The sequence below is a fragment of the Anomalospiza imberbis genome, chromosome 2 (genome assembly GCF_031753505.1).
Source record: "Anomalospiza imberbis isolate Cuckoo-Finch-1a 21T00152 chromosome 2, ASM3175350v1, whole genome shotgun sequence".
Taxonomy (NCBI): Eukaryota; Metazoa; Chordata; class Aves; order Passeriformes; family Viduidae; genus Anomalospiza; species Anomalospiza imberbis.
The window spans coordinates 62,228,166-62,249,920 of record NC_089682.1 but is presented as its reverse complement, the minus strand read 5'-3'; the positions used below and the strand labels follow the sequence as shown (position 1 = coordinate 62,249,920).

The 21,755-nt window shown below is 36.3% G+C and overlaps 1 protein-coding gene across 9 annotated transcripts in view; it reads left to right on the top strand.

Annotated features, from left to right (window-relative positions):
* Positions 1-21,755, top strand: part of GRIA4 (glutamate ionotropic receptor AMPA type subunit 4) — a 211,852-nt gene that overhangs the window by 146,858 nt on the left and 43,239 nt on the right. For 8 of the 9 annotated variants that reach the window (XR_010996327.1, XM_068181400.1, XM_068181399.1 and 5 more), the window contains exons 9-12: positions 1,277-1,387; positions 8,780-8,986; positions 15,225-15,595; positions 16,985-17,183. Coding sequence is in view for 8 of the 9 variants with exons in the window: in XM_068181400.1 (XP_068037501.1) it covers positions 1,277-1,387; positions 8,780-8,986; positions 15,225-15,595; positions 16,985-17,183 (888 nt within the window). In the remaining variant the exon portion in view is untranslated. Of the gene's footprint in view, positions 1-1,276; positions 1,388-2,682; positions 3,742-8,779; positions 8,987-15,224; positions 15,596-16,984; positions 17,184-21,755 lie in introns of those variants that run through there. The other variant, XM_068181407.1, reaches the window with a different exon arrangement.

The window sequence follows — 21,755 nt, the reverse complement described above, 5'->3', positions numbered from 1 at the left end:
AGCTCTTGGTCTCATGAACTACTAATTAATCAAGGAAGGGGGCAAGGGACAGTTGCTGCTGACTTGTCCCCAGGTGCTCCCAGAAACTGAGCTGTGCCTGGTTCAATTGCATCTTTTTGATAGAAACCTTTTAGATCATGTGTCTGTTAAATCATGCTGGGAAGAAAGATCAGTCTCCCAATTCATTAGGTTCTCAGTAAGCAGGGGAGCCCCTTGAGGTGGGATTCGAACACTGTGCTACTTGACATGTTTGTGTTCATGCTGTCCATTTGACATGGAGCTGAGTGCTTTCAGTGCTGGGTCAGAGAAAAAAGCCCCAGCAGCCTTGTCAGTGGATGCAGAGACAGCCATGATCCATCTGCAGGAAAGAGAATGGGCAAGAAGGGGGAAAAATAGGTTTGGGGGCTTTCCTCCACAGGATTACAAGGACAACTGATTCAAATCTGATTCTAGAGAAGTTCATTGCCAGCAACAAATAAGGGCAGCTGTTTTACCTTAAAGCTGCTCAGGGAAGGGTTATGGCAGCCTAAATGCAGCCAAGGAGAGAAAAACCCGATTTGTTCCACCTCCCTGTAGGCACTTCCCTAAGATATATTTAGGAAGAATTCAGTCTCACCATGCTTTACAGTCAGTGGGAAAAGCAAGCACCTTTCTAGGAGGGATGCTTATCCTGCATGAGCTGAGTCGCTGTCTGCTGGTACTGTCTGTCCTGTAAGTGTAAAACAAGCACAAATAACAGGGCTTCTAATGTAGGTAATAAAAGGTCAGTGCTAGCAGTTAAGTGGAACAAGCCTGGTGTAAATCCCAGAGCTGGGGTCTCCTGGGATGCCCATGGTGGAGCAAGGAATTGAGATCAGCCATGGGATTGCAGAACTGTCATCCAGATGTCTTTCATTCCTCTGTCTAAGACCAAAAGATCTGGAGGACTAACAAATGAAAATATTCTTGTGGGGAATAAAAAAATCTTATATCGCATTTATGCCCCAGGAAAGCTTCAAGCTAATGAAAATGGGATTTACCTTGTGTCTCTGGTTGAAGTAAGTAGCTCAGATCTTTCAGGAGCAGCAAAGTGGGAGGTGACACCAGGTCTGTCTCTGTGCAGCAGGGGTGCAGGGTGGTACACCCAAAGTGATTGATGCATACTCCCATTCCTAATGTGACAGCACTTCCTTTGGACAAAACCATCTTTGGATCAGTCTTGTTCTTATAGTAGTTTATATTTGTAGTTATGCAGAATGTAGACCTTACTGCAAATGATATAAATTTTGTTTTGCAGGTTGGTTACTGGAATGACATGGATAAATTAGTTTTGATTCAGCATGAACCTACACTTGGAAATGACACTGCAGCCATTGAGAATAGAACAGTGGTTGTCACTACAATTTTGGTAAGGTGTTTCTTTTTCGTAATGCTTATACTGGTGTGTGACACAGTCTCATTTCTAGTTATGATCTAATTTAATCTGCCAGTTCCTAGGTTGGTGGGAGGATGAGACCCATATATCTTAATCATACTGACTGTCATGTCTGCACAGGTTGGTTTTTTTGTATGCATTTAATATAATTATTCACTTGAAATCAGGTTTTAAAAATTTAATTGCGATAATTTTTTTTCTTTAATTCAGTCTTTTCCATTTTTTGCTAAAATAAGTCTCAGAGATATGAGTTCTTACAACCTCTAATTGATAAATCTTGACTCACAGAACACTGGAAGAAAAGAAAAACCCAAAACCTTTAAATGACAGAGTAGAACAGAGGGTATAAAATAAGATTACTGTAATGCCAGTGTCCCTTTTTCTTGGTAAATTATAAACTCAATAATTGACTTTAGCAAGAGCTAAAGTTCAAAGTAGTATCGTTCAGTCAGCCAGTCAAAACTGGATTACCTACTCTTAATTGTGAATGAAAACATGAATTTAGTAGATGCATTCTTAATTTTCATTCAGCATTGCAGTAAAATTTCTATTTTAATAAAATCTATATAGATTTGGAGTTTTATTTTCCAGGATTATTGTGTTTTTAAAGAGTGGTTGCAAAGGAAAATGAGTTGCTTCATTCATTTACATTTTTAATTCACAATTTTTCAAAACAATTGTTTCTTACAAATCTGTATTTTAAACAAAATATTTAACATTTTTTTGCCTCTGAAGTCAGACATGCCCTTTAAAGCTGATGTTTATCAAAGCCAACTGGCAAAGGGTGACCTTTACGTGACCGCTTTTAAGATTTTACGTCTCAGTTCACAGCCCTTTTCACCTGCTTCATTTAAACAAGACATGTTAACCCAATAAATTGTGTCTTAAATGGGAAGGAATATTCTGTTGGTGTTATAAAGAAATAATTTTTCTAACTCAATACAGAGTTTAAAGTAATCCAAAGGAAAGCATCAAGACATTTTCTAACTAAAAATACAGTTAATTACCAGATCTTCAGCAGTGTGTATCAGCATTTATGCATTAATTACATCTTAATGAATCTCCTGTTGAAGGTTATCATTCCAGGATACAAAACAACCAAACTACTATACAGGAATTCATAATGTAACTCCTAACCAAATTGTGTGACTTTTAATTTTATTTTTGCATGGGAAATTTTAAATATATGTATCTTTATCCTAAAAAAAAAAAAAAAAAGACTCGGTGATGGAAAAAAATATACTTCAGTACAGTCCTCCTCTTTTCAGCCTCTGATGAAGAATCCTATTTTAAGAAATTGATCAAGGAAGAAAAGAGTCCCAAGATGCTGCGAACATTCCTAACTAAGGCTCAAGTATTAACCACCAGTCTAGTAACATTGAGCTAATTTTTCCATATGGATTACTGTTCCTCTGACTGGATGACCAGGCAATGAACCACCAAGAAAAGTTCTGTGACTAATCTGAAATGTCTAGAACAGATGATGTTAACCTTCAACTTTGCCAAGCTGAGAAGAGAACGATGTGAATTACAAGCTTTCAGTCGAAATTTTCCTCTCAAACCAATCCTGATACCTTTGACTGAGGCTCTCACACATGAATACTGTAATTTCCATAAATAGCTCCAAACTTAGGAGAAGCGAGTAAAATATAATAATGAAAAGTAATAGAAAAGGTTTCTGTTCACCAGAAAGGAAAAAAAAAAAAACAAAATAAGAAAGCTTTTAAAATGTGTTATCTTGCCTGTCCTGTTTGCATTGAAGCATATTGATGTGCATAATAAATGTTATCTTCAAAAGAACTTTTCCAGCCCCTATACTGGAGGGACTGGTGGGATCATTTGCAAAACCAAAAAGCAGAATTAATATTCCAAAGCATGCCCTGTGTTAATGCAGCATGTCATTTTTTGATAAATGCAATTAATTGAAAGCAGCACAGCTTCTTGACCAAATCTGTCCCCTTTCCATGTTTCAAAATCTCAGTGCAAGAGAAATATATTGGAATTTGGTTTGAATAAGAATATATGGTGAATTCTGCCTTATCATACCCATCTGCCATGTACTCCTCTGGGAACTGCACACATGATGCTGAAGGCAGAATAGAACCATGATTCTTAATATTGGCCTGCTAGGACAATGTATTTAGGATCTGCAAGCATATGATCACACACACAAAGAAATATTTAACTAGAATAACTTTCAGAGTCCTGTTATTTTTCTCTTCTTTGTTATGTTGCAAATGCCACAGAGACTTTTGCACCTCTTCATGTTGAAGGGAAGTTGAACCATTGTAGATGACACATTTAATTTTGGTTGCATGCATATTTTCCATCATTAAACTGAAACGCTTCTGCAAGCACTGCTGTCAGACTTTTCAGTCTTCAAAGACAGATGTCATGGCAGCATAGGAAAATCTTACAGGTTTTCAGCATGGCTCGCTTTAATTTTTGCCTAAAGCCAAATAACACAATTTGATTTGTCCGCTGTTTCTTCAGCTTTTATGTGTCTATGCTGTAGTCTTTGCTGTAGTGTGGCGGTATGCCTGTTGCATAGAAACTGCATTATAATGAATCAGCTCTGCACTCAAAGAACTTAGTAGAGTGTTTTCTACTTAGCAAAATGTTTCCTTCATTTGTAACATAGTGAGAGCATGTAGAAGTTATTATACATATTTGGTTTAGGCTCTCAGCCTATCCCCAGTTAGTTATGTGGTGCAGTAGCAGCCCAGAGAGAGGAGGCAGCAGCTGATGTTCTTTACCAACTGCCATTTATAGTTCCTACTCTGCACCTCACGAGATGCACAGCCTACTGGTCTCTGGAAAGGACAGATTTCCTACCTGTGCAGAGGCATTCCCTTTGGAATGGGATGGTAACACCTCCAAATGCACAGTTGGCTCATTGCATGACTGGAGAAGGGATGCTCTTTGCATCCCTTAAAGGTAAAGCAAGGGACTTATCTAGCTAGGGAGAATGATCATCTCTAATTTTGCAGGTTCAGAAATAGGGTCCTAAATTGTTGAGGTAGAATTTAGGGAAGTAGGCTCGGAAGACTAATCCAAACTCTCCAATACATTTCATGACAGAGCCAACTCTGTACTTAACTCTAAGACTGCAAAACTTAAAAATCACAAAACTCCTTTAAAACCAAAGCTTGATGATAAGTTGCATCTGCATTGTGGCTTACAGTTCAATATCTTAATAAGATATCCTTGGTGTTGGCAGATTAAGTTTCAAGGGCAGGATCCAGTTCACAACAAAGTCACCTAGATGTGGATGACTTTACAAAGGGTATTGATTCAGTGACATTCAAGATGCTCTAGGATATACAGTCTGTCCCCCATTTCTTACACCAGCAGGGTGTGGTCTCTCCCTCTGGATGTTTTAGCTGGTGTATGTACTTTTCCAGGCATGTGGGGTAAGTTTTGCCCCAAGATTGTAACACCACAAAGATTTAGACATTGATTCGGTGGCCTATAGGTGGATGCATTATACTGAAGGTATCAGACCTATCTGTAAAGGGCAAGCACAAAGCACCTGCAGAGCAGCACCTTGGGGTCAAGCAGGTCACCTTAGGGCATCTAAGATGATAGGCAACTTTCATTAGGTGACTGAGAATCACCATCACTGTTTTCACTGATATACTCTTGATAGAGTCTTACCTCAGAAATTCTAATTATAGCCTTTTTTTGCATAATAGAAAGATATTTTTTCATTAGAAACTTTATTAATTAAATTCTTCAGTAGACTGGAGAAAAAAAATGAAGTTTGTTGCATGAAAATAATAAAGACTTCAAACCGAATCCTGGACACTTTATTCAGAAAAAAAAAAAAAAAAACAAAAAGAAAAAAAAAGTCACCAAAAAAAACTTCCATTGACATTTACAGAAGTTTCTTTCAGAATAAAGTGTGATAATGTGCCCCACACCTGTTCTAAAAGTTAGAAATTTCCTTGCACAGATATTTGTCACTTTTACAAATTATTTTTGCAATGGTGATTATTTTGAAATCCACTTTGGAATAGGAGAACCAAGTTTAAATCTGTTTGTTATTTTGGTTAGTTACTTTGTCCGACTTCCCTTATAGTATGAATCATCAGTTGTGAGCATTTAACTGTACACATGAATTTGTGGCAATGTGGTGGAATGATTTGTTTACATCTATAAAGGTAATTGTTGCAGACATCAACTTGTATTTGCAAATGTTAAGTATTGTTATGAAATTGTGAATTATATAAGTAAAGCTTGCACCATTTCAAATATCTGTTCCGTGCTAGTCATTGGTCATTTCAATGTGGACTTTTCCTTGATTCACTACTCCATAGAATACTCTTAAGCAGCTGAAATCTTGCAAATATTGCAATGTTAAACCTCATTCGGCAGTAAGTCAGACGTGTGTTTTATATCCATAGGTTAAAAGCTCATGGTCCAAAAATATAGTAAGCATAAAGATGGTGGGCAGAGATAATCTTTCTATTAGTCAAGATGCTAAAACTGGAAACAATGAGAAAGTAAGCCTATGTTTTCAGCTATTTCAGCTGATTTAGTAGAAGATAATACCTCTCCACAGACGACTTGCAGCTCTTGCATTTTTAGACTACCATAATTACACTAACATTACTACTAACTTTGAAAATGCTATTGCAATGGATTATACAAAATAAGAAGGTCTTTTTCAGTGCCACAGATAGAAAAGAGCATCAAGATATGGCTAAGTACATGCTATTGATCAATTCAGATATTTCATTAACTTCATAGTGTGACCTTGAAAGTTCATCTGTGTAAGTTACTTGTTAGCAAACCAGTAAAACTTGCCTTTCAGTGTCTTTTTATTATAACAACTGAACACCTCATCAATTTGAGACATCCTCAAAGTCTGAAATGGGCAGGATTTAAAACTAGGGCTACTATTTGGTTTCTTTTTTTTAAAAAACAGTCTTTATCAGAAACTCACATGCAGTGCCACCTGCATTCCCCCATCAAATTCTACCTTCAAAATAGATATCTGATTACTTGGCATGTAAAGTAGGCACAACAATTAAAGCTATATAAAATAGGTTAGGAGGGAAAGATCAACATAGTAAGCAAATGCTAGTAGGTGTTGCTGTTATCTTTAATTGTACCATTCCACACTGGCAGATCATACTCAGTTGCTGCTTCTTTGGAAGCAGTCACAGCAAGGCACACTACCTTACTCTATAAGATAATTGCATTATGAAAACGGTCCCTGCTGTATTTTGCTCTAAATCAGTGAGATCAGTGTAAGAAAGGGAGGTGGATGGGGAAGAGAACCAATGTAGTTCCTCCAGGTACCAAACAGCTCCCTGTCAGATCTTGGTGGTCACTCAACTGCATGGGATGGCTTCTGCTTGTACCCACCAAGGACAGTATTGGACCCCTGCACTTCCCTTTTCAGTGTTCCCTCACAGAAATCCTGGGTAAGAGGGCTGAAGTTCACTTAACATTTAACAGAAAAATTGAGGTATCTGTCACTTGGCTTTGCTGTGCAGAAACAGTTAAAATGCTTTTTTTGCAGCAGCCCTGGCAGTGGTGAGGTGCAGGCAGAAGCACAGTGTCTGGGTTTTGGAAGAAGGAGCAAGCTGATCTGGCATACACTGTGCCTGTCTTCTTCAAGTCCATCACCAGAATTATCTCCTGGTGTGACTCTAGTTGCATGCCTTTGGCTGGGTAACTATGGCTGAATCAGAAGAGCTAGCAATCATTAACACTGGTCTTTGGAAAGCAAAATTGCTTTTGAGGTGCAGCAAGCAATGTAGCTGAAGCTTGTAAGGAGAGTTCACAAATGTAGGACAGTGGACAGACTTGATTGCCCTTCTAGCAAGTAGTTGGCTAAATCACAGATAGGACAGAGTATTTTTCACCTCTGCTTATTTTAAATCTTTTTCTGTGCAATAACATATGTAGAAAGGCACAGATTTTGGGTCTTCCTCTCATGTAAACATAAAGCTTATGTGAGGGAGGAACATTTCATACACGTGGCCAAAATACTTCCAAAAATCAAGAACTACTGCAGAGATCAAGATCTCCCTGCTTTTCTCCCTCTCTCCCTCTAGAAGACCAGTGGTTGAGATGAAGGTGATTTAAGTAGGGATAGGAATACAAGAAAAAGTGCAGGCTGCTGGTAATACTCAGCAGTTTTCCTTTGAAGATGCAAACTCTGTACAGGCAAAGGCACTCATTGCACTGCACTCATGTAATACCACCTATCCTCCCTTGTTAGACACCTAATAGAGGTTACAAAATTGTTGCTTACAGATGATATTCTTGTAGTTTCAGTTAAGCAGACATTGCTTAAATTTATTTTTTTCTTGTGCTAATTATATCTGTAGGGAAGATGAGAATGGGGCAGAATATTACCGAGGTTATGTCAAAAGACCAACATTTTCCAGGGAGCACAGAGAAAACTTAAGTTGCCAGTATTTTGTGATGTGAATTCAAACAAAGAGTGACCTAAATTACCCTTTTTATTTGACAAATATTTCATCTGGAACTGGCTCTGAATATGAATTATGTGAAGTAATTTAAAGTACCATCAGAAAGTATAGTTTTACTTAATAATTTCTAAAGTCTGAATTCACATAGAGCTAAAAATAAAAATTACCTTGATTTCCCAGCTGCATAATGTTCATTATTGTGATAGTATGGTTTATATAGGGAATGCAAGATCCACTTTTCAAGACAGGTTTTACTCGTTCTTAGTGGCACTCACTGTCCAAAAATATTTGGTACTTCTTTTTCATACAACATGTAAAGTCACTGTCAACTTAATACCATTCTTGTCCATGCATATCACTTAAGTTCATCCTAAATGACCTTGCAGAATCTGCACTGTTAATTTAAAGGGAAGATGCATATTTCCTTGGGAGTGTATTTCTATATTCTCACTAAAATATATGTAGCCTTTTAGGATCTATACATTCTAAACGTCAAGAAATGAAGTCACTCAGGCTCTGCATCTGAAATTACATAGGTAGAAACCCCACTGTGCTAGAGGATATGCTTACTCAGTGAAGTCAGAAGTCTACATTGTACCTGTATGATCTCACAGCCCGTTGCTCTGTCTAGGCTCAACCTCTATTCATGCTTTAAATTCAGCATATACTGCACTAAGGTCTTTCATTTAAAACAAAGTAAGGTCAATAATTCTTGTGAAATGTATAACCCAATTTAGTGTGGAGAGTATAACTTGCCAGAAGGATTTCTGTTCATACATTTTAATTGAAACATGCAAATACTGTCCATGAACTTTTTATAAATTGTGTGTTGTTCAGTCAGCTCATGACATGTTTGTATTTTTTCAGACTATATTTGGTACACTTCTCCTTTACAGTTTTACTTCTTTCATTATAGGAAGCCCCATATGTTATGTTCAAGAAAAACCATGATACGTTTGAAGGGAATGACAAGTTTGAAGGATACTGTGTAGATCTGGCATCAGAAATTGCAAAACATATTGGTATCAAGTACAAAATTGCCATTGTTCCTGATGGAAAATATGGAGCAAGGGATCCAGAGACAAAAATCTGGAATGGGATGGTGGGAGAACTTGTTTATGGGGTAAGCATACCAATTTTTGAAGCAGGATTTAATTTATCATAGTATGTCATAAAATAGGAAGTATTTGTGCATTTTATTTAATCTTGGGGTCACAGAAAAGAAACAGAATCTTGTTTCAGGTCTGTGAGTTTTCACTTATTTTCAAAATAAAATTTAATAGTTTCATGCAAGTTCTACTATTTATTCAACTAGTACCTTGAAATATTAGAACATCCATAGTTTGTATATCCCTTAAAAATTTGTTAATGTTAGAGACCATCTATTCTTGACACACTGTAAAACTTGGTTATGAAGAATATCACCCATTAATTGATTTTCATAGAATGGTGGACAGATTTTTTTTAAAAGATAGGATTCTTGGTCTAGTTCGAGATATGAAAAATCTACCATCATATATATTAAACATAGGTAATAAACCACTACAGACAATTACATAAATGAGCAATTCACAATGAAGACAGACTTTTAAGATGACCATCAATAATAAAATTTAAGAGCAAACCTGGTAAGTTTAACAACTGAAAACCTTATGTTATAGAGTGCTCTGGAGAAGGATTCTTCAGAATACCATAAGAGTTAGCAATTCTGTTGACACATAAAGTTCCAATATTTAAAGAAAATAGTTCCAACAAACCTAAAAAAAATATTTTCAATATCTGGTGTTACCAAAAGTAACAAAACTCAGAGCTGACTTTGCTGATGACTACAGTTGCTTGTATCTGCACTGAGAACAGTTCAGAATTCTTAGAGAAACTTTTCATTTCAGTGATGGAATTAAAAAAAAAAATCCTCAAGCTACTCAGGTGTAAATATTCCCACCCATGAACTCATAACATGCCTCAACCTCCCCATAAAAAAATTTCTGTATACCAGTTGATCCATCCCAGTCACATTTTTCACAATTCCATTGAGAGTATGGGCCATGTGTTGCAAAGGCCTCATGGCTTTTGTAGAAGCTCCATTTCAGTTCCCTTCTGTCAGTTTAGCATAGCTTATATATTCTCCGTTAGCATCAGTTCAAGGGACTCTGCAGAATGAAACAGTCTCTGTGCTGCAGGAGTGTGGGAAATGTTGCCCCAGAATTTCAGTGATCTCCCCTCCCCATTGGAATGGAAAGGTTATATCAGTTTAACAAAACTCTCCATATTCTTTGAAGTTCATGAAGGAGGCAACCTCAATTTTGCCTTTAAAGAGTAGAAACACTGAATGTCACCAAGTATGTATATCTACTTCAGTGGCTTGAAAGCAGCTCAACTCTTAGGGTAGCAAAAAATAAAGATTTTTCAAACTTATTTCATCAAGTACGGAGGTTACCCCTTCTCTGGCTTTTAATTGCAATAACAAACCCATGGACATCAATGGCCAAGCAGTGTTTTATACTAGAATGCTTTTTAAATTATCCAAGAAATGTTACTATTTATGAGAAAACTCTTTTGCTCAGATGCACAGTTTTAGTGGCCTATCATCTAGTTGAAAATTATAGAGGAAACCTGATATTACACTTTCATTTTTTTTCCTTCTTTTATCTTAAAAAATTTGCCTCATCAATGTCCTAGGACTAGACTGAAATAAAAAGTATTGTAAGGAAGTTTACACAGATGTGCCAACACACACTACTTTTAATAGAGCTGAAAGCAGTAAAGTGCACAGGCATGAGGAATCTGTTGCAAATTAACTGTATGAAGAAGGCCAGCCCAGAATACAAGGCCAACACTTCATTTTTTGTAATGGAAAAGAGTGAGGAGGAGGCTCTTTCCAGCTATCTGTTTAGGATGGCTACAGTCTTTGTAATTCTGGGACTGGGTTCTGGGAATGAGCTGCAGCAAAGCTCTTGGAGCTGCTTTTTTACTGGAGTCAGCTGTTGCCCAGGACATTTGCTCCACTGTCATAAGGCCCCTTGAGGCTGCATCGATCCTGGTGTATGAGTGGCACCAGGGAACGTCCTTGTGCTTCAGAATTCGCCTGATTAATCTGCTAAATTGCAAGAATAGCCTCCAGTACATTTTTGGCCCATAATTACTGTCTGAAACAATTCCTGAGCCCAGCTGGACCCTGGGACTGAGCAGAGACCTTTCCCTATAAGCAGCTTGAATGTGGCCATGCAGGTTTGGAGGTCGGGTGACTTTGACAGCAGCGACACGGCCTGTCCAGTGCTGCTGGACCTTAAGGGCAAGAGCTACCCCAAGAATGCTTAATGTACTTCTACAGGTGTAGCTTAAAAAGGAAATTGTTCTTTCTGTTACTTGCAAAGTTTTCTGCTAAAGATTTCCACAGGGAATCCATCAAGAACATCCTCCCTGCAAATTCCTTGAGTCCTTGCCAGACAATTTACAGAGCATCAGGTTCCCAGGCCTAGGTAAAAACAGAAAAATCAGTCAGCCAGAGATTTGCTGCAAAGCTCTGCTAGAAGAAGAGTATGTTCACCTTCTCTGATAGACCCCCTAATCATAAACACAAGTAGTCTGAGTAGTTGTCTGTGTTTCAAGCAAGGCTTTTTATTTACAGCCAGGACTGGGAGAGAATTTGCAACTGAATTAACACATTGACAAGATGATCTGTTTGGGAAACATTTTACAGCATTTAATTTCCAACTATGTTAATGGATTAACAGACAGTTTTGCTCTGGCCAGTGAGATTGGATCCTTTCTGTACAGCTCAAAAGGTTCCTCTGCTCTCTTGCTCTTACCATCATACCCCAAAGACCCTTAGCCCTGTCCTTATTACTAAGAGTGGACATGTGAAAATTTTATCCCATGGTCCATTAAGACCTGTATACACCAGAGGTTGTTCTGGTACCTGGACACTCAGGTGCTGCACAGAACAGCTTAGTCATTTCCTAAACTCCGTGGCTGATTATTCCATCATGTCCCAGAGGAAACATCATCTAAAATGCTGTGGGGTACAGCATTTGCTAAGATTGTACAGAATGTAATGGTGGGGATGGTTGCATATTTTTCTGTTTTGTTTTTTAGCACATTATTAAAAACTACGAGGAAATCCTGGTCATTTGTCCCTGTTGTATCCACATGCATGTAGTGGTCCATGTGGATTTTATTTGCCTTGATATCTAGCTCACAGAAGAAATGCTGGCTGGGGATGAAATGCCATTAAGCACATGTAATAGCTGTTTACAAATTCACTAGCGGTCAGCTCTAATTAAATATTCATTCTCCTGACACAGAATGCTTTTCTTTCGCTGCTTAACACAAAAGGTCACAACCCATTTCTGTTTGAAATCTCAGAACCCATGAACTTCTGAGGTTAAAATCTGTTTCTGCATTATTTTTCTCAGATAGCTTTACTACCTTCACAATACTCGTACCAAGCATAAATTTTATTCACAACATTATAATAATTATATATTCTGGAAAAGAAAATGTCTCTCTCCATCAGAATCAATCTTGTCCCCTTCTATAATATTGGAAGGATCCAGAATGCATCTGTACTTGGTAATGGTGGAGCCTTGATTGAAATGCTGTTACAGATGCAGTTGATTTAACTGTGAAGTATCATTAGTCTTTGTTAAAACAGATTTCAATGGCAACAAAATCATTAATTGTTTTTGCACCATAGTCATATTGTTAATCATTTAAATCTGTAATTATATGGTGTACATTAACTGGGCAAAGCACAAACGCTGATAATTATCATGCACAGCTATTTTCATTATTTAGCTTTTACAATGAAGAGTTTATGTAGGATTTACATGGCACACAATAGTCTTACAAAAATAATAATATGATCAGTCTGGGGGGCTGTAGTTTCTCCATTTTTTTGGCATTTAATTATGACCTAGCTTTATATTTTCCCTTTGGGTTTGTTGGCATGAAATTGATTTATCTAAATTATGAATTATCTGATACTTGATCACTATTGTAAAAAATGGGTTAAATTGCTATTTCTCCTCTTTAACTCCTTCAAGTACTGTAGGCAGCAGTTCTGATGTTGTTCAAGTTCTGCATACCCTATTTGAACATTTAAATTTGGTAAAATAAATCCTCTCCAACATTTCACATCTAATATGCAATGTGCTAAGGAGGTATTTAAAATCTCCTCAATTCACACTAAAATGGTGATGTCACTTTTCCAGCTCACACTGTGAAAACAAACAGCCCCCAAGAATCTGTGTTTTAACCCCAGTAGAAATCTGCAGACACAAAAAAACCTGTTAGCCAACACCTTTGAAGACCAGTGACCAGGTCTGTCATTTACACTGTGTTAATGAAGATACCACTATGTGACAAACACAGAGAAGACTGGCAGCAAAAGATCAGAGTTGCCATGAGTCTTTTGCTTAATTAAAGGACTCCACATTAGGCATTCTCAATAACCAAAATTTAGAAACACAAAAGATGTTGACTCTAAAGAATTAAACCATCCTTCTGGAGAAAAGCTACTTATGAGTGAGATTAAAAAAAAAACAACTGGAAAAGCCAGTATCTCAAACCATCCTACAGTCTTTAGACTACAGAAACTAAGTTTAGTTTATAATTTTCAGACTACTTAAAATTATATTTTAGACATGTTACCCTACTCATATAATAGCTGTTTCCATAAAACATCTGTTTCAGCCTGACTTAGGTAATCACAAGGGATTAAGAAGCCATTTTTTTCCTAAAATGCTTTGTATAACAAAATGTAAATTAAAATTCAGAGAATTAGCAGTGTTATCATAACATTTACCTGAGACATTAGCACCAGAAAAATTTCTGATACTTTTGCCAAATTATGATTTCAGATGCATTGCTTAAAATGTAATATCTTTATATGAAATTTTGGTAAGTCTTTGCATCACAACTATTTCAGAATGACAGATATAATTTGATGATTAATATACAGCCATCTTAATACAAATGTGCATTTTTGGGCCATTGCACTGGAATGAGTCAGTTTTTTTGCTGCCAAAATAGGTTTAATTTTCAACTACACAATATTGGTTGAAAATTAAATTCCATAAAACATATATTACTCCATATGAATTGACACAAAAAATAAAAACCACAAATTATTTTAAATGCATTTGCCTATTCCAAAGTTGTAAGATGACAAAAAAAGCTCCATTTCAATATTTTCTTTGGCACACAAGCTATTTACATAACACTGGATTAAACTATTTGAGCATATCTTTATTTTTCAGCATGTTTTAACCTCATTAAAACAACAAAGTGTTCACAAAATACTGTTACTTCACTGTTAAGTCCACACTGGTCACAGAGCATGGGCTCTGCTCTGTGACTGTACCTAGACACAGCACTATGATGATGAACAGGACACAGGTTTCAGCAGCTCTTGCATCTGTTCCCCTCTCAGAGGTGCCTCCTTTGACCCAGGTCCCCATACAATTTCCATCTGAAGCACTGCTGTAATGACAGCTTTAGTGTAAAAGGCAAGGCTAGGCAAGGAACAAACCTTAATGTATTGTACCATCCCTAAGGAGAAAAGCGATCCATTAGCTTAGCTCCAATATTTTATTGTGCATACAGACATCATTGTTAGTAGCCATAATCACCTCCATCAATAATGATTCATTCAAGATTGGCATCGTCATCCAAAAAACATGTTAGAAATATATTTTGAAAATATTCCTGAAACTAGTGGGAATGGATTCAGCACATATTTTATCCCTTTATCGCATGATTTTGCACGCCTATTTCCTGTATACTTGCCATTTTTTGCTGTTTAAAACCTGATCCAGTCTTATTGAACTATATTTCCCTTGAGACAACTCTGTGCAGTTTGGTGGAATCACAGCAACAGTTAATCACTTTTGCAGCCTCATGCCATTTGGAGCTTTCTCAAGTTCTATGAACTGCTTTACCTCAAAATATTATGTCTTACCAAATTTAACAATTAAAAAGTCTCTATACATTCAGTGACAATAGGGTCATTCTCATTTTCTACTCTTTCTTGAATTACTTTATTTAAGTCTTAATTAATGCCTAAAATGATCTTCCTATACTGCTGCTCACCTCTATAAGATTTAAGAGTTTTCTCCTTAGCAGAAAAATTAAGTATTTGTATAATTCTATAAAATAAAAACCTGTAATGTGTATGTTTTACTGAAAGCATATTGAATAAATGCAGACTGTGATAGAAAGAAAGAGAAAAATGCTACCAAGAGCATTTAAGCCACAGTGTCCTGATGTTAATAACGTACCTTTGGAAATAGCTGCTTTACCAAGTGTATAAGCACACATCAATTAATCTATACATCTATATTTCTTTTTTTTCTTTATAGAAAGCAGAGATTGCTGTTGCGCCTCTGACCATCACTTTGGTACGAGAAGAGGTCATTGATTTTTCTAAGCCTTTTATGAGTTTGGGGATATCCATTATGATCAAAAAGCCCCAGAAATCTAAACCAGGAGTGTTTTCCTTCTTGGACCCTTTGGCGTATGAGATCTGGATGTGCATAGTCTTTGCCTACATTGGTGTCAGTGTGGTCCTGTTCCTAGTTAGCAGGTTTAGTCCATATGAGTGGCACACAGAAGAACCAGAGGATGGGAAAGAAGGACCCAGTGACCAGCCTCCCAATGAGTTTGGCATATTCAACAGCCTCTGGTTTTCCCTGGGTGCCTTTATGCAACAAGGATGTGATATTTCCCCAAGGTTTGTGTCAAATCTTTTTACATTTGCATTTTATCTTCAATTCCTTCGTTAATTTTCCTGGCAGTGTTTTGAAGTTCATTCTTCAACCTTTTCTTTTTCTTTTTTTTTTTCTTCTTTTTTTTTTTTTAATAGCCATGATAAGAGCAACAGTTAAACTGCTTTGAATTTCAGTCATTACTATTATTTTACCAATGTCAATGTGCTTAAACCCCAAACTGCTTTCAGAAACAGCAAGTTCACACAGGGAAAATTCCACTGGGTTGACTTCTGAAGAATTGTATTGTTGCTAGATTAGTTCCATTGTGTTACAACCATGAAATACACACAGTTGTACTGAATATGTGCCTTGCATCAAGGAATGTCCCACTTCTGTTTCAAGTTCTACAGTGCTGCTTCACAAATATTGCTGTCTGTGAGAATATTTGACTGTTTCTGAGAAGCCACGCCGTGTTGTTCTGGTGTGCTTTACAGAGCAGATGCCTCAGATCTACTACCTGTTTGGTCCTATAATACATGATTTGTCCTATAATATATGATCATCTAGTACATCATTTGTCTAATACATGGAGTCATGAATTTCTCAACATTTTATGAAGTTCTGGAACTTTAGTGGGCAGTAACTGAAACTTTTTAATTAACTATTATGACCCAATCTTTCAAACTTAAAGGCTTCATTTTAGCTGTTTCCAGTGAAATTTTGAGTGTTCAGCATTGGCCTAATCCTTCTATTATTGAAGTTAACAATAAAACTGGTACTGATTAAGAGTGGATGTGCCTTGCTCCTCAACAACCTTCTCATCAAATTGCAGGTATTGAAAATGAAAATACAATTTTTTACTTAACAGAAATGTCTCTTCTATCACAAAATTCTTGCTTCTTAAAGAAGAAAAATGTGAATGTTCAATGAATGGAACATTGTGGAATTTTTGGGAAGTTTGGGTGACAGGAACATGTTAATCCTGGAGCCAACATAATCCATATGCAAAGCCTTTTGCATTTTTTTAAAGAGGAAACCGAGAAAACTACTGATTTTCAAGCTACCATGCTTTACTTTTGTCTCCAAAAAGAGATTACCTACCCAGTATTTTTTGACACATTTTTCCTATTTTTAGGCATGTCCTGAAATAATAGGAACACTGACATTACTGTTCAAGAGGATTTAAACTTCTGTGTATGTGTGATACACAATGGTACAGTGGACTACAGTGCAGACATTAAGTTTCTAGAGTAGAAGCATCTATTAATATTTAAAATGCATATTATCTCCCTCACACTGATTGTTGCTTAATGACAAATATTCAGCAATAATGGTGCCTTCAATCTCTCTCTCTCTCTCACTCTTTATGGCTCAAGAGACAGGAAAATGTGCATTATCTTATTCATGTTTAGATCCCTCTCAGGTCGCATTGTCGGAGGTGTCTGGTGGTTCTTCACGCTGATCATTATTTCATCCTACACTGCTAACCTCGCTGCTTTCTTGACTGTTGAGCGAATGGTCTCACCCATAGAGAGTGCAGAAGACCTTGCCAAACAAACTGAAATTGCTTACGGGACACTGGACTCAGGGTCAACCAAAGAGTTCTTCAGAGTAAGTTGGCGCGTCCATTAGAGCAGCTATCCCTCCCAAACACTCTTATAAGATGCTTGGAAATGTGAAATAATGTGACTTTGCAATTATATGCACTATAGTTTTGTAACTGCTGAAATACTTCATCTACATTTTTACCCCCACAAGACTATTTGTTGGAGTTTTCAGTTTTTTAATCTGTGGAAAGCTTATTGATCCTGTCAAAAAAAAAAAAAAAGAGATGCAAAAGAGATGCCTAGGGGGATACTGAAGCAAGTGATAATTAAAGCAGCATTGCACTATTGATTCATATGAAGCTACAGTACTCATGTGCAGCATTGAAAGCCTATGATGGTAAAGTGGAGTCTTGCGGGTTTTGTTTCTGCTTATGGATTTGGCTGTGTGCATTTCGCTTTAGGGTCTTGGGTGGTGGGAAGGAAATGCATTTTTTAATTTGCTGACTTTCAGATGGATAATAAAGAGAAAATTTAACTCGAGGGGATGTGGTTGGAGCATTAGGAAATAGCCTAAATAGCCATTCATATGCCTGTGCTGTCTCTATTGATTACTTCATTGTCATTTGTTTTCCTGCATTAGTGTGGTTGGTATGTAATCATTTGCCAGCTGGAAAGCAGGGAGCTTGGACATCACAGGCAGTACATAATAAACAGTCCTTCCTGCTTTATTTCATGTCTCCAGCAGATGAAAGTTAAGCTCAGCTGACCAAAGTGAGTTTAGTGTTTAAACACTGCTCTGAATAAATGCTGTGAGCCAGTAACCTTTCCTTGGAAATTGCACAGATAATTAGGTCATTATTTAGCTGAAATGTGGAGATTAAGCAATTTTTATAAGTCAGGGAGATTAAATGAAAATTTCTTCTAATTGCCTAATTGGAAGGAGTTCATGTTAGGTACTCACACGCACCTTCACTGTTTTCAATTTGACCAAACTGAACTCAGTAAACCATTAACAAAATTTTCAATGCCATTTGGAAACTATAGACAATATCCATTCAAAGACAATGTCTCAAGTGAAATAACCTTTTTATTGCAACAAATATGCCCATAGACGAGCTTGCAAATCGGTTCTATTAGCTGGAGAAAGATGATTTATAAGATATAGATTTCACTTAACAAGCACAGTGATTGGACCTTCACATCATTAAACTGATCAAGGAGTTCAGTTTAACCCAGTTTTCTAGATTTCTTCCGTAGTCACTGGAGAAAGAAAAGCAGCCCTGTGCATCCTGTGTGAGATATGTGTGTTATGATGAAATAAAGCACACATTAAAGTATCTGCCTCTTTTCTTGAATTCTAGAAGGATTCAGCTGAACGGTACCTCATTTTTAATGGATACTGTTCACTAAAAGGTTTCTGTCTACACCTGTCTTATGATTTTTTTATTGAGTACAGTCCCTCCTACTGATTATTTATGTTCACCTATGTTTCACCCATAAACACATTTTTAGTTCTTTTTGTGGAAAGTTAAATATTTTATTCTTGGAACTCCAGTTTCAGTCTATCATAAGTTGAGGTAGTAAGTACAATATATGGGTACAAATAGTTCTTTCTACTAGAATGAAGCTGTGATGATACTTAAAAACATGATGCTGATGGTCAGGCAGATTTATGTAACTTTGTATTTATTAACTTGTTGCATTTTCAAGAGTATCTAGTGCTTGCAAATTTGTTAGGTGATGGTATGCAAAAATCAATTCCCAAAGAAATAGTAGAGAATGAAGGACTGGAATTGTTTTCTTAAGAGTTTTAAAATACTTGCACAAGCCATTGTATAGAAGTAATGAGAACAGATATTTTGATGTAGAAAAAATATTGGTCCCAAAAATTTCATGGTTCTTTTAAATTATCCTGTAAACACAGAAACTCAATATTTTATGCAAGTTCTCATTTTAAAGAGAAGATACTATAATGGACTAAAAATGTCCAACACAACAGCCCTTCTTTCACTTCAATCTTAAAGGATTAAGAGAAAAAAGAAGGAAAATCAATGCTGCTTTTTAAATTTTTTTTCTTTCAAATATACAGAGGGAAACTTTAACTACAAATACTAAATACTATTGCATATGCAAAATGTGAAGATTAATGAAGATTTAAGCTACATTGACCACTTTCTTTAAAATGGTGCAGTTGAGGCCCTACTTTCAAATGATTTCTAATCACTCTCACAATACAGTGATTCTTAATGATGCTTTATGTGCTATTTTTAAAGATATTTTTCACAAAACAGGGAGAAAGATAAAATATTGACAGACAATATTTAGACAAAAGCTGTTTTCATAATACACATATTAAGACCTAGCCTGAAACAATAGTAGAAGATGATTTGTGTGCCAAGTCGAACATTTTGTGGGTTTAGAAACAATTCACTTTTTGGTATTAGAATCATGTGTAACTTTTCTGTCAGTGGTGATTATCTGGCTGAAGATGAGCTTTCAGGACATTTTCTCATTGTTTTGTCATTTCTGATCGAAATGTCAGAAACTCTGAACACCTCTTCAGCCTGTTTTAAATCTGGACAGAAAGCAGAAAAGTGAAAATCATTTTAAAGCCAACATAAAGAAAAAGAGGAACTTTGATACTGTTAACTGTGACATACTCCTATTTTCTGGTTTACATGCAGCAAGAGTTGTATTTTCCAGACAGACTGCTCAAGAGGGAAAGTAGTTAGTTTTAGCAGTTCTACTCAGAAAAACTCCAAAATGGAAATTATCCCAGCTTGGCTGACTGCAGGAAAAGCTGCAATGTTTCCTCATATGATAATAAAAAATACTTGTTAGTTCACTCTTCAGTTTTCACTCTGAGTTGACATGTAGACATTGAATGCAGACAAATTAAAGTTTGGGAGAAGAAAATGTTAGAGAGCAGATACCTTGCTAGACTTTCCATATTTTTCTATTTTTATAGGCAAAGGAGACTAGATTCTAAAAGAAAAAAAAAATTAAATGCAGCCTATTTCAATTGATGTAGGGCAGTGTTTCCTGTTACTAATCAAGCTGTTTTATGTGCTGCATAAAGTTATAAATGAAAGTGACCTATTATATGGTTACTTCATAAAGAAATAGATCTAGTGGATGTTAAGATGAGAGAAATGTTTGGAAGTGAAGGCAGACAAAGGCAAGAAAATACTTTTGAAATTATGACTGATTTATTACTACTCTCTTCCATTTTTTTCTTTCTGTAAATTTAAATCCATGTAATTACATCGGTGTAAAGCAAAAAGAATGCATTGGTGGCTTTGTTTATATTCTGCTCCCAGCCACTATTATGCAAATGTAAAATAGCTGTGACTAGAGTGGAAAGAAAAGGTGACAAATCAGGATGTGATTATGGACATACACAGCTGTTGTTGATTCAGATGTTATTATATTTGACAGAAAGATAAAATTATGCATACAGACAAACTAAAAAAGGAAAGCATAATTTATGATGTTCTGCTATATGGCATTTTAATTGAACAATTTTAGCTAAATGCCCCCTTATTTTCAGCATAGGCTTAGGTCCCTAACAAATTATTTTCTAAGTAATAGTACAGTCATTCAGTAATTGGTAAAAAGAAGTGCTTCAGGGAAATTACTCTCACATATAAAAAAGGCTCAGTTCTAGGCTTCTTAAAGCCATTTTTAATTTATATAATACTAAGGTTATAGGATCTGGTATTTGTTGAAATAATCTAAGGCCCTTTGTATTGGGGCTTTAGAATAATGAATATTTTTCTGGAGTGCTCAGCACTGTGTAGGAACAGGCTCATAGACCAAATCTTGCTTAGCTAGAAACTCCTCTTGACTCAAATAAAAGCTGACTTGAGCTTTAGGTTAAAAAGTCCTTTTTGCAGCATACATAGGGGAAGACAAGTGCCATCTGTTATTATAAAAATAGTGTGTAGTGTTCAGCTGACACACTGCTGGTTTGCATGTATGTATTCTTATTGCTGGAGGAAGCAAAGGAGTTGTTGAGTGAATCTAATGAGCATGGGAATCTTTTCAGCCTGACAGCTTTTCATTCCTTTCTTTTAGTGAAAATTTTTATTTACTTTAAATTTTTATGAAGAAGTTTTATTTTTGCTTAGGTATTTACCTGTAGTTACTCCATGCATTCTCGGACAGGAAAATTTCCAACTAATTCACTCTAAGCCATGAATTCTTGTGCATTCTTTGAGAAAGTACATTTCTTAGTTATTGGCAGGATCAGAGTCTTTAAAATAAATCCACTGATACTGCAGTTCTAAAATCATACCTAATTCTTTAAGAAAGATGCTTATGGCATTTTACTTCCCTTAATATTTGCTCCAACTTGCTGTTTCCATCTTTTACTGTGAACCATGTCCTCAAATAGTGTATAGCATTTCTGAATATAAATCAGGTCAGTTCTGGACTCTGAATCATGAAAACAGAAATCTTACTTAAGCTATTGTGATTTTGATGGTAGAAGAAGTGGGTGTTAGAGAAATGCTTTGAGATTCAGCTGTGTATTTATGGGGAGATTATTTTACTGTTTCTCTTAAGAGTTCAGGCTTATTGTGGACATCTAATTCATATATCATTCCTTAAAACACATTGACTGTGTGAACTTCCT